The sequence below is a fragment of the Chiloscyllium punctatum genome, chromosome 11, assembly GCF_047496795.1.
Source record: "Chiloscyllium punctatum isolate Juve2018m chromosome 11, sChiPun1.3, whole genome shotgun sequence".
NCBI lineage: Eukaryota > Metazoa > Chordata > Chondrichthyes > Orectolobiformes > Hemiscylliidae > Chiloscyllium > Chiloscyllium punctatum.
In genome coordinates, this window is record NC_092749.1 from 93,472,571 (window position 1) to 93,486,399 (window position 13,829).

Here is a 13,829-nt window from a genome sequence, read left to right on the forward strand (position 1 = left end):
CTCACTGGTCTATAATTACCAGGGTTGTCTCTACTCCCCTTCTTGAACAAGGGGACAACATTTGCTATCCTCCAGTCTTCTGGCACTAGACCTGTAGACAATGATGACATTAAGATCAAAACCAAAGGCTCTGCAATCTCCTCCTGAGCTTCCCAGAGAATCCTAGAATAAATCCTATCCGGCACAGGGGACTTATCGATTTTCACACGTTCTAGAATTGCTAACCTTAATCCCATCTACTCTAATAGCCTGTATCTTAGTATTCTTCTCGACAACATTGTCTTTTTCCTCTGTGAATACTGACGAAAAATATTGATTTAGCACCTCTCCTATCTCTTTGGACTCCACGCACAACTTCCCACTACTGTCCTTGATAGGCTAATAATCTTACTCTCGTCTTACCTTTATTCCTGACATACCTGTAGAAAGCTTTAGGGTTTTCCTTGATCCTACCTGCCAAAGACTTCTCATGTCCACTCCTGACTCTTCTTAGCTCTCTCTTTAGGCCCTTTCTGGCTAACCTGTAACTCTGAAGCGCCCTACCTGAGCCTTCATGTCTCATTTTTACATAAGCCGCCTCCTTCCTCTTGACAAGATTCAACTTCTTTAGTAAACCACGTTTCCCTTGCTTAACCACTTCCTCCCTGCCTCACAGGTACATACTTATCAAGGACACGCAGTAGCTGTTCCTTGAACAAACTCCACATTTAAATTGTGCCCATCCCCTGCAGTTTCCTTCCCCATCCTATATCTTCTAAATCTTGCCTAATTGCATCATAATTGCCTTTACCCCAGCTATAACGCTTGCCCTGTGATATATACCTATCCCTTTCAATCACTAAAGTAAACTTAACCAAGTTGTGGTCACTATCACAAAAGCTCTCAACCACCTCCAAATCTAACACCTGGCCTGGTTCACTACCCAGTACTAAATCCAATGTAGCCTCGCCTCTTGTTAGCCTATTTACATACTGTGTAAGGAAACCCTTCTGTACACATTAGACAAAAACTGACCCATTGAAATTTCTCTAACTATAGCGTTTCCAGTTAATATTAGGAAAGTTAAAGTCCCCCACCACAACTTTCCTCCTTATCAGAATCATCTTTGCAGTCCTTTCGTCTACATCTCTTTTGGAGGCCTATAGAAAAATTCCAACAGATAACCTCTCATTTCCTGTTTCCAAACTCAGCCCATACAGTCTCAGTACATGGTCCTCATCAAATGTCCTTTCTGCCACTGTAATACTGTCCCTGACTAACAATGCCACACCCCATCCTATTTTACCACCTTCCCTGTTCTTAGTGAAACATCTAAACCCTGGAGCCTGCAACAACCAGTCCTGTCCCTGTTCTATCCTTGTCTCCGAAATGGCCACAATATCAACGTCCCAGGTACCAACCCATGCTGCAAGTTCACCCATCTTATTCTGGATGCTCCTGGCATTGAAGTAGACACACTTCAAACCACCTTCCTGCCTGCCGGGACACTCCCGCGATCTTGAAACCTAATTCATGACCTCACTACTTGCAACTGTCTGTACATTGGAGCTACAATTCAGGTTCCCTTCCCCTGCTGAATTATTTTAAAAACTCCTGAAGAGCACTAGCAAATTCCCCCACCCAGGATATTGGTACCCCTCTGGTTCAGGTGTAGACCATCCTGTTTGTAGAGGTCCCACCCACACCGGAATGAGCCCCAATTATCCAGGTATCCAAATCTCTCCCTCCTGCACTATTCCTGTAGCCACATGTTCAACTGGTCTCTCTCTCCCTATTCCTCGCCTCATTAGCAGGTGGCATGGGGTAACCAACCAGATATAGCAACTCTGTTTGTTCTAGCTGTAAGCTTCCACCCTAGCTCTTAGAATTTTTGCATTATATCCCCATCCCTTTTCCTACCTATGTTGTTGGTGCCTACATGGACCACGACTTGGGATTGCTCACCCTTCCCATTAAGGATTCCAAAATCACAGTCCGAGACATCATGGACCCTGGACCCTGGCCCCTGGGAGACAACACACCAACTGCGAGTCTCTCTTGTTTCCACAGGATTTCCTATCTGTCCCACTAACTATGGAGTCCCCAATGACTAATGCTATACTCCTTCCCCCCCCACCTCCTCAATACCTGAGGATCAAGGACAGACTCTGTGCCAGAGACCTGTACCCATGGCTTGCCCCTGGTAAGTTGATTCCTACTACCTCCTCTCCCCTCCCCACCCCACCTCCCCCCATCCCCCAATAGTATCTAAAAGGTGTTATAGAGGGGAACGACCACAGTGGATCCCTGCACTGTCTGCCTGTTCCCTTTCTGTCCCCTGACAGTAACCTATCTACCTTCTTGCTGTACCTGAGGTGTGACTACATCCCTGTAACTCCTCTCAATTACCCCCTCAGCCTCCTGAATGATCTGAAGTTCATCCAGCTTGAGCTCCAATTCCCTAACATGATTTCTGAGGAACTGGAATTGGGTGCACTTTCTGCAGATGAAGTCAGCAGGGATATTAATGGTGACTATTGCCTCCCACATTCTGCAGGAGGAGCATTCAACTGCCTTGACATCCATTACCACTGTTCTGAATTCCCAAAGAGACTACTGGGGGGAAAAAAGCTAGTAATCTCACCAGTGTAGTGCCCAGAAGCTTTTTTATTGGTTCGAGGAGGAGGATGGGTAGGAGACATTACCTGAGTACTGTTTCAGGTAAAGCAACCACCCAAACTACACTCTTTTGCCTACCTTCAAGCCAATTTTGTATCCAATTGGTTAGGTCCCCAGCTCCCATGGAATCTAACCTCATTAACCAGTCTGCTGATGCAGAACCTTGTCGAACACTTTGCTTATGTCCATGTTGACAATGTCTACCACTCTGCTTCATCAATCTTCTTTGTCACCTCTTCAAATAACTCAATCAAGTTACTGAGACATGATTTCCCACACCCAGCCATGTTGGCTCTCCTTAATCAGTCTTTGCCTTTCCAAATGCATGTAGATCCTCAGAATCCCCTCCAACAATTGACCCACCACCGACTTAAGGCTCACCGATCTGTAGTTCCCTGACATTTCTTTACAGCTTTTCTTAAATAATGATACTACATTAGCCCCCAATCTCTAATCTATATCTAATTAATAATTACTCAATGATAACCTTTTATTTTCAACAGGAGAACAGTCGATTACAGAAAGAATTGGTGGAAACGGTGGAAAAATTGACTGAATCCGAGAAATTGATTTCCAGGTTACAAAAGGACCTTGACTGCATGCTGAAAGCAAAAGCAAGTTTCACACCAATAAGTTTGGAATACATTTGATTCGGGGCAGTGGGTTGGTGGAGGGAACCAAAGTAGGGGGTAGGAAAGAGATCCAGTCAAAAAAGGAGGGTGTGTTGAGTAATGGGCCAAGTTATTTGCTTATATTATTGTAACAGTCAGTATTTGACATCATTCCTACTGTCAACCCCGTGTCCATGGTATCACAACCTTATATGATGCTATACTTCCATGTTGAGAATGGATGATTAAGTGGGGGCAGAAAAATGTGGTGAGATAGAATGCTTAAATATTTAGAATGCAAATGTTTGAAAATGATGGTCTGTCAATTATGTTTGAGCCTTAAAAGGTACACTATATTCTATCTCCCTCTCACCCTTTCCCTCCTCTCCCAGCCCACAATGACTGAGAACTAAACTCCTTTTGGCTTTTCTTTTTGTCCTAAATGTGCTGCATTCCTTTGTTCCCTGTCTCTATTCAGTTTGGAGAATGGGATCATCCGAATGTGGAGATCACTGGCCACGAGCAGAGGTTCACGGGGATTATAATGGAATATGAACAACAGTGCAAGGTGGGTATTGGTCCAAAAAAATCTTTTCAGTACATTACGTTGGCAGTACCCCTAGGCTGGCTCTTACTTCAGTTCACGACCCAGTGATGGAGGAAATCTGGGTAGAGACTGATCAAGCTGGAGTTCCACTTTAGCACAGCAGTGAAAAACTGTTGGTGTCTGTAAAAGATGCCCAGCAATCATAGGGAGGAAACTGGAGCAAAGGTGAAATTTGATTTGTTTCAGTTTTTTTTGTGTGTTTCTTAATATTTCTAATGTTTGTTGAACTTGTTTATCAACTGCCTTGAATTTAATCTGTGTTTTTAAAATTAATTCTCTGTTTTGATTTCCATCATTCTACCTTGTTAATGAACTGACGGTTTTAAATATGGAAGGCTAGATTGTGTATCAAGTTACAGACCCCGTAGTCTGTGCTGCTGTTACATTTCAGTTCATTATCTCTCTATCACTTGATATTTGTTAACTATGTTCACCTCAGTTTTACATTTTTTAAAATTGAACCAATCTCACTTGCTTTATGTGGAGGGAGAGAGTTCTAGATATCCTCTATCTTAAAAAAAAATGTTTGCTGACATCATCCCTGAATAAGTGGTCTCAGTTATGGGGCCAATGTTCTGGACTCCTCTCCCCAAGAGAGTAGATTCTCTTTATTTATCTGATTTAACCATCTTAAGGACTACCTAACTGGGTGAAGACATGAGAAAGTAGTGAGAGTGTGAAACTTGCTACCACGTTTAGTGGTAAATTGGCAGACATTTTACAGAAAATGGCTTATATTTATACATTGCCTTTTCAGTGCCTCTTCTCAAGGAAAGGCCTCTTCATTTTAATGCATGGCACCTTTAAATTTATTTTCTCTGACTGTGGTATCCTAAAGTGAATGGTCTGCATGCTACCTTTGCGTCACACTTAGAGGGAACATTGGTGTTGTTATTTAGCACTTGGGGCTAAAGGGATGAAAGGATATGGGGTAAATCCAGGATCAGCCATAATCATAATGACTGGTGGAGCAGGCTCGAAAGGCCCATTCCTGCTTCTATTTTCTTTGTTTCTGTTTATTTGCAGTAAAATGTCCCAAGATGCTTTATTGAAACATATCGTCGTATTTTGTGTGTTTGATAAAACTACGTGAAACATTGAAACGTTTGAAGGAAAACCTGGTCAAAAGGGAGATTTTCCTGAATATTTTAAAGGGAGGAGAGAGGTGGGAATGTGGAGGGACTTGAGGAGGGAATTACAGCTGCTAAGGCATGATACTGAGTGGTGAAACAGTTAATATCAGGGCTGGCACGAGAGCAGAATTGAAGGAGAACAAAGATCTTTGGAGGGTATCATCACTGGAGGAGGTTATGGAGGTAGTGGGGCCAAGTTATGGAAATGTCTGCAAATTATGATGAGAATTTTAGAGTTGTACAGGAGCCAATATAAGTCAGTGAGTACAAGGTAATGGGAGAACAGATCTAGTTATGATTTAGAATATGGCAGCAGAAGTTTAGATAAATTCAGCATATGGGGTTTGGAAAGTTGGGAGGCTGTTCAGGAATATATTGGATAATCCAGTCAGGAGGTAACAGTGATATGGATGAAGGTTTCAGTGGCATATAAGCTGAAGGTGATATTATAAAGGTGGAGATAGGTGATCTTGGTGGTGAGGTATTCAGCCTCAAATCAGATGCAACAAGAGTGGGGCTTTTGATAAGGTGGTCATTATGACTGTTTGAAAAGGGTGGGGACAGTAAACTCTTCTCTGAGGAGAGAAAGCCTTGAAAAATATCAAATAAGATGGGACCATGGAGCTAAATTGAGCAATCAGTCTCAAGAATGGGGTGAGGGCAGAGACAGCTTGAGGGAAACTTAGGGAGAAATGGCAGACAGAAGAAGTTTTGCATTAGTGCAGAGGAAAGCTAAGGCGAAGTTTTGTTTCAGAAAAGGAAGGAAGCAGCAAAGGCAGCTGACAGATGACCTCAGTCTTGCTGACAAAAAAGCTTTGTGCGGGGAAGGTATTTCAGAGTTTGGTGGGTGTCTGGAACATGCTGCAAGTTGAGGTGGTGGAAGCTGACACGTTAGCAACATTTAAGGTGTGAACGAGTGGCGAACAGAGGGATAGAAACTGTGTATGGGCAATAAGTAGTGGGCCTAAATAAGGTCTAGGAATTGGTGCAGGCTTGGACGGCCTAAGGGCCTGTTCCTGTGTTGTATTGTAATTGTTGAGTGCTCGATAAGTACATGAGGAGAATAGCAATATGTGGAAGTGAGGTGGGTCCATTGGATCCAACAGTCTGTTTTGATTGGTAAAATTCTATCTAAAGTACATGAATGAGTAAAAATTGCAGAACTGTAAAGATTCCTTTCTGTAAGTCTTGGAATTCAACTTGTAGAAGATATTAATTTACTTAATAATGCTAATGAAGCAAGTCTAATAGCAATTATTAAAATTTTGACATGTAGACATTTATCTGTTGCGTTTGTCTATTTATTCATTCACTTTGCAGAGCCAGCGCTTTTCATCTGCATTTCTTTTTTAGCACTCTAGTTGGCACTGATCAAATATCTTCCAATGAAGTTTTATGAAATTAATGTCAGTCTTTGCAGTTGGTAGAGTGTTGATTGGAATTAAAAGCCTCCAAATCTGATCATTGTAACATCTTCTTTGAGGGACGTTCAGTTTCACAAGGATTAGATGTTGGTGAGTCTTGTTTAGATGGTGGCTGTACCTAAAATTTGGCTTGTTAATATGCTTCATTTAAAAAAACCTTAATACAGTTTAACCTAATTCTGGATTAGTAGTGCTGGAAGAGCACAGCAGTTCAGGCAGTATCCAAGCGAGATTTCGCTGCTCGTTGGATGCTGCCTGAACTGCTGTGCTCTTCCAGCACCACTAATCCAGAATTTGGTTTCCAGCATCTGCAGTTATTGTTTTTATCACCGTTTAACCTAAGACATTTAAAAAAAAAAATTGTTACTGTATTTGTAAAACCGAGTAACCATGCTTCTAGTTTTGGGCAGATCCTATAGTCAAATGAACATTAAAAGTATTGTTGATCTAGTTGAGCAACAATATAGTTGCTAGTGGAAAATATCTCTTGTTGATGTTACTCTTAAACCTCTCTTCTTGTCTGGACAGAGGAAAGGGTTAAATTGTACTTTATACAAATTCCACAACAAACATAATGTTTCTTTATAAAAGGAGGCTGTGCCTCTACTCACTTTGTCCACTATCTCTCTCTTTATTCTAATGCTTTCCTTTTGGAATTACTAGAGAGTGAAGGTGAGCATTACTCAATTTAATTTTTTTTTAATCAGTTCATATTTTTTCTGTATTTTTAAAGTACAACTCAAACTCTCCAAAAATAATCTTGTTTTGTTCATTGCTCCTTGTCCTTTCCCATTTCCAGTAACCCATGTAAAAATTGAAAACATGACAGAAAGTACCTAAAACATCTATGCCCCTTTGAAGTGATCATCTTCACCCCAGTCTTGCTTTGAAACTGACAAGGTCAATACTCAAATGTTTTGACTTTCCAATTTGACAACAAAACCTTTCTGCAGACCTTCATCTCAAAGACTTTGTCTATATATCCTATCCATCCATAAACCTCTATAAAATCATGAGGGGCATGGATAGGATATATAGACAAAGCCTTTTCCCTGGGTTGGGTGAGTCCTGAACTAGAGGGCATAGGTTTGGGGTGACAGGGGAAAGATATAAAAGAGACCTAAGGGGCAACTTTTCCACACACAGAGCTGCCAGAGGAAATGGTGGAGGTTAGTACAATTGCAATATTTAAAAGGCACGTGGATGGGTATATGAATATGAGGGGTTTGGAGGGACATGGGCTGGGTGCTGTCAGGTGGCACTAGGTTAGGTTAGGATATCTGATCGGCATGGACGAGTTGGACCGAAGGGTCTGTTTCCATGTTGTACATCTCTATTACTCTTTTTGATTTTACAGTAATGAGTGAAATAACTCCACAGAGGCTGGTATCACATCACCAAGTCATCTTTTACTTACACATGGATATCCTTGACACTGATCTAGCTTCCTCAGAGCCAGCTCTCAGAATGAACAGGCTGACACTCCTATTTTTATCGGACCAGATTAACAGCCCCAGTCATATTCTCTGAGGTCCACCTGGTTGACCTTGTGAGAATCACGATAATGAGTTTTAGCAGATCTTAAACAGTGGTATCTGTTTTGCAATTTTGCCAACATTTTCTTCAAAACATGGGAATTCAGTTGATTGTAATACCTTGCAGTTGTTTGAAAAAGCATGCAGAAAGATGATAAGATAGCAACTATTTTGTACTTTATTAATACTGGTCCTAGTATTCGCTATAGATCTTCCAAGAATCCTCACTGGTTTTGTTTAGATGCCCCTTGTACAGACTCAGATTTTAATATTTAATTACCCTGAATAGGCATTGCTAGATCTTGAGTCTGCCCAGTTAATTGTAGAGGGATATGTTTTTCTAAGTTCTTGTTCCTTCTCTTTTCTTTAATGTTTAATGTTGTTGCATTGTGGGTGTTGGAACTTGGAACTTTTATAGAACTATTCTTAATTTAACAATTATTCAGTCTAGAAAAATAACTGTTAATATCTTGAAGCTCCTAATACAGCCATTAAGTAGATAAATCTTCTCTAGACCCTGCTCCATTCCCCCACCACCCACTACTCCCATTGCTCTACTTCAATCTATATTCACTCAACATCTTTCCCATCATCCCCATCTACTCAGAAAATTCCTGTACCTTTAATCCCAATTCCTTCTCTTACAATTATTACTTCCTGGCTCTATGCCCAGGAACAGCACTTTAAGACTGGTCAAATCTAAAATATTATAGAAATCCTAATTCCTTAAAAATGGTATAGTTGAGAGGTCTAGTGCTCCTTCCTCTCAAAGAATGCATGGAACAATGATCTGATTTAAGAAATTCACCCTATTGGACAGACTCTTAATGTTGATGTGAAAATAGTGGTTCTACCTGCAGGGATACAAAACTATTGGCCCAATGTGCAAGGCAGTCAGTAATAAATCCAGTCAAGCAAAATACAGGAGAAATGTCTTTACTGAGTGAGAATGTACAACTTGGTCCCACATTGAATGCTCTGTGTACTTCAATGTGCTTAAGGGGAAGCAAGATAAGTCCATAAGTACATGAGGGACAAAGGACCATAAGGAGATGATGGAGTGTGATGAAATAAGGGAGATGAGTGCATGTGGAGTGGAAACAGTGACACAGATCTTTGTGTTGAATGGCCAGGTCTTGTGCTATAAAGTGTTATGTAATTGACTTCATCTCCATATTCTCGATCTGCCTTTTATCTAGCCTAAACATCAGATATATAAATTTTAAAAATCATTTACTCTGATCCTAGCTTGGTATTCTCCCGCCACCCCCCCCCCCCCCCGCCCCCCATCTCCTAATTTCCTTCACTTTCTGCTATGTTTAACATTGGGGTATCTTCTGTGGTTACCTCCTTGACAATGCTTTATCCTGGTTCCTCCTACGTATTGCTGTCTGGCCCCTGTATAGGAACTTCACAGATGCCCAGAGCTCCCTTCTGCATCCTGCTGCTTGACAACATCATTCATAGTGATTGGATCAGCTTTCATAAATCAGCTGGTGGCACTCAACGCTACCTGTCGACTGGAATGTTCAATAATAGACCCACCAGAGTATTTTGCTGACACTGACGATAACAAATTATAATTATATAGCACCACTGACATAATGAAACCTATCAATGGACTTAACAGAAGCATTATAGAACAATGTATGACACTGAGCCACGTAAGGAGCTCTTGGATCAGGTGAACAAAGTTTTGTTAAAGAAAAAGGTTCTAAGGAATATAATTGTAAGTTTGCTAGCTGAGCTGGTAGATTTGTTTTCAGTCATTTCATCACCATGCTAGGTAACATCATCATTGAGCCTCTAATAAGGTGTTGGTGTTCTGTCCCGCTTTTTATTTGTCTTGTTCTGTGGTGGGTGATATCACTTCCTGTTCTGTTCTGAGGGATTGGTAAACGGGGTCCAAATCAACATGTATGTTAATGAAATTCCAGTTTGAATGTCAGGTCTCCAGGAATTCCTGTGCATATCTTTGTTTAGCCTGTCCCAGGATGGATGTATTGCCCCAGTTGAACTGGTGTCCCTCTTTGTCTGTGTGTATGGATATCAGTGATAGTTGGTAAAATCTTTTGGTGGCTAGTTGGTGCTCATGTACCCTGGTGCCTAGTTTCCTGCCCATTTGTCTAATATAATGTTTGTTGCAACAAACCGTAACCAGTAGAACGAATGTCATATAAAAAATACCCTGCAAGGGCTGCAACAAGTTTGCTGAACTTTTGTTGCACTCTCTGTATGGCAATAGTTTTCTTTCCTGAGTTAAGGCGACCAAAACTGCGCACACAACTCCAGCTGCAGTTTAGCCAAGCTCCTATAGATTTGAAACAAGAGTTCATTACTCCTGTACTTGACTGGAAATGCTATAACTCTACTACGTCGGATAGATCAGTTTTTGTTCGATGTGTACAGGAGGGGTTTCCTGACACAGTATGTCGAAGGGCTGACAAGATGGGAGGCCACACTGGATCTGGTACTTAGTAATGAACCAGGCCAGATGTTTGATTTAATGGTAGATGAGCACTTTGGAGCGAGTGACCATAATTGGGTTACGTTTGGTTTAGCAATGGAAAGGGATAGGTACATGCCACAGGGCAAGAGTTATAGGTGGAGCAAGGGCAATTTATAATGCAATTAGGCAAGACTTAGGAGGCATAGAATGTGGTAGCAAAATGCAGGGAAATGGGGACAATTGAAATGTGGAGCTGGTTTAAGGAACAGATATTGTGTGTCCTTGATAGGTATGTCCCTAACAGGCAGGGAGGAAGTGATTAGGTAAAGGAACTGTGGTTTACTAAAGAAATTGTATCTCTTGTTAAGCGGAAGAGAGAGGCTTATGTGACGTTGAGAGGAGATCGTTCAGATGAGGCAATGGAGAGTTACAGGTTAGTTAGGAAGGATTTAAAGGGAGAGTTAAAAAGAGCAAGGAGGGGACATGAGCAGTCTTTAGCAGGTAGAATAAAGAAGAACCCTAAAGCTTTCTATAGGTATGTGAGGAATAAAAGGATGACTAGGGTAGGAAAAGGGCCAGTCACAGACAGAAATGGGAAGTTGTATGTAGACCCTGTGGAGGTCAGAGAGGTGCTAAACAAATATTTCTCATCTGTTTTCACTCAGAAAAAGGAGAATATTGTAGAGGAGAATACTGAGATATGGGATATTAGACAAGAAAGGATTGAGGTTAGTAAGGAGGAAGTGTTATCAATTCTCGAAAGTGTGAAAGTAGATAGGTCCCCTGGTCAGATGGAATTTATCTGAGGATTCTCTGGGAAGCTAGAGGGGAAATGGCAGAACCTTTGGTCTTGATTTTTGAGTCATCATTGCCTACAGGTTTAGTACCAGAGGAGTGGAGGATTACAAATGTTGTGCCCTTGCTCAAGAAGGGCAGTAGAGATGACCCAGGTAATTGAACCTTATGTCTGTTGTAGGAAAAGTTTTGGAAAGGATTATAAGAAATAGGATTTATAATCACCTAGCAAGCAACAATTGGATTGCATATAGTCAACATGGTTTTGTCAAGGACAGTTAGTGTCTCACAAACCTCATTGAGTTTTTTGAGAAAGTGACCAAGCATGTAGATGAAGGTTTACGTGGTGTACATGGACTTCAGTAAAGCCTTTGATAAGGTTCAACGTGGTAGGCATCTGGAGAAAATCCAGAGGCGTGGGATTGAGGGTGATTTAGCAGTTTGGATTAGAAACTGGTTTTCTGTAAGAAGATAGCGAGTGGTGGTTGATGGGAAATATTCAGCCTGGAGTCTGGTTACTAGTGTGCCACAAGGATCTGTTTTGGGACCACTGCTGTTTGTCATTTTTATAAATGATTTGGATGCAGGCATAGGTGGATGCGTTAATAACTTTGCAGATGACACTAAAGTTGGTGGAGTGGTAGACAGTGTGGAAGAATGTTGCAGGTTGAGGGACTTGGAAAAACTGCAGAATTGGGCTGAGAGGTTTCAAATGGAGTTCAATTAAGATAAATGTGAGGTGTTTCACTTTGGGAAGAATAACAGAAAGGCAGAATACTGGGTCAATGGAATGATTCTTGGTAATGTGGATGTGCAGAGGGATCTTGATGTCCATGTACGTAGATCCCTGAAAGTTGCCACCAGGTTAATAGTGCTGTTAAGAAGGCATATAGGTTTTATTGGTACAGGGATTGAGTTCTGGAACCGTGATGTCATGCTGCAACTATACAAAACATTAGTGCGATCACACTTGGAATATTGTGTACAGTTCTGGTCCCCCCATTACAGGAAGGAAAAGATGCAGAGGAGATTTACCAGGCTGAGGTACTTGGCACTGTTCAGATTGGAGAGAAGGCGGCTAAGCGGGGATTTAATAGAGACATACAAGATGATCAGAGGATTAGATAGGGTGGACAGAGAGAGTCTTTTTCCTCTGATGATGCCGGCTTGTACGAGGGTACATAGCTGCAAAATGAGAGGTGATAGATTTAAGACAGATGTCAGAGGTAGGTTCTTCAGTGTGTGTTAAGGGCGTGGAATGCCCTGCCTGCCAATGTAGTTAACTCAGCCACATTGGGGGCGATTAATCAGTCCTTGGATAAGCATATGGATGATGATGGGCTAGTGTAGGGGGATGGGCTTTGATTAGTTCACAGGTCGGTGTAACATTGAGGGCCGAAGGGCCTGTTCTTCGCTGTATTGTTCTATGTTTGATTAAACCCTCTTGAAATAAAGGCTAGCATTCAAGTTGCCTTCCAAATAGTTGACCCACATTTTCATGTTAGCCTTCATTGACTTATGGACAAGGACACCTAGGTGCCTTTGTGCATCTACCATTTAGGAAATACTCTGCATGTCTCTTTCTCCTCTCAAAGTACATAACCTCTCATTTTTATACATTAAATTCCATTTGCCACATCCTTGCTCATTTACTAAGCCTGGCCAAATTATCTGAGGCTGCTTTATATTTTCCTCCCAACACTCATTCCCCTTTAGCTTTGTATCATCTGCAGGTTATATTTCATTTCCACATCCAAATCATTGTTATAAGTTGTGAACAGCTGAGGTCTAAGTAATGATACTGGCAGTACCTGACTAGTCTCAGCCTACCAATGAGAGAATAATCCATTTATTCCTACTGTTTGTTTTCTGTCTGTTAGCCAATCATTAATTATTCCCATTCCCATGTACTTCAATGTTTTTAATCAGCCTCCTATGATGGATGTTCATGGAAGATTTCTGAAAATCCAAGTATGCCATGTCTATCAGCTCTCCTTTATCAATTCTGTTCATAACATTTTCAAAACTCCAATAAGATAATCAAATGTGATTTCCTACTCAGAAATCCAATCTGACTGTACCCAATTGGATCACCAGCTAGGTATCTATTTATCCCACTCTTTGTAATAGATTCTAGCATATCTTTAGTACTGATGTAAGGCTAAGAGGTCTGTTGTTCACTGTTTTCTCTCTCACTCCCCTCTTAAATTGTGAGGTGATGTTTGCTACCTTTTTGAGATTTTGCACCTGAAAGGAATATATTGTTGCTGTAATGTAGTAATTCTTTAAAGACTGACCATTGGCTGTGTACAGTTATGTCTTTTAATGTATTTTCCAAATCTACCTGGGCCAATTTGTCTCTTGCTTTCATAATTTCCTTTATTCAAATTTAACACCCTTACTTCAGATCAAACTTTCAAATGTAATGTAAAATCCTATCAATTTGTGTTAATAATCCGTAAAGATTCTGTTACAACAAGATTATTAACTAGCCCTTTTCATTATTCATGAAACAGCATGTCCTCTAGTTGGCTCCTTAATGTATTATTTTAGAGAACCATCCTGAGCACATTTCTAGAAACCTGTCCAAATAAATAAATTCCACACATTGTCATTC

At 41.0% G+C, this 13,829-nt stretch overlaps 1 protein-coding gene across 4 annotated transcripts in view; it reads left to right on the top strand.

The window, feature by feature from the left end:
• ninl (ninein-like) overlaps nucleotides 1-13,829 on the top strand; it is a 157,668-nt gene that overhangs the window by 100,290 nt on the left and 43,549 nt on the right. For all 4 annotated transcript variants that reach the window (XM_072581295.1, XM_072581297.1, XM_072581296.1 and 1 more), the window contains exons 12-13: nucleotides 3,162-3,272; nucleotides 3,748-3,837. In XM_072581295.1, coding sequence (XP_072437396.1) covers nucleotides 3,162-3,272; nucleotides 3,748-3,837 — 201 coding nt within the window. The remainder of the gene's footprint in view (nucleotides 1-3,161; nucleotides 3,273-3,747; nucleotides 3,838-13,829) is intronic.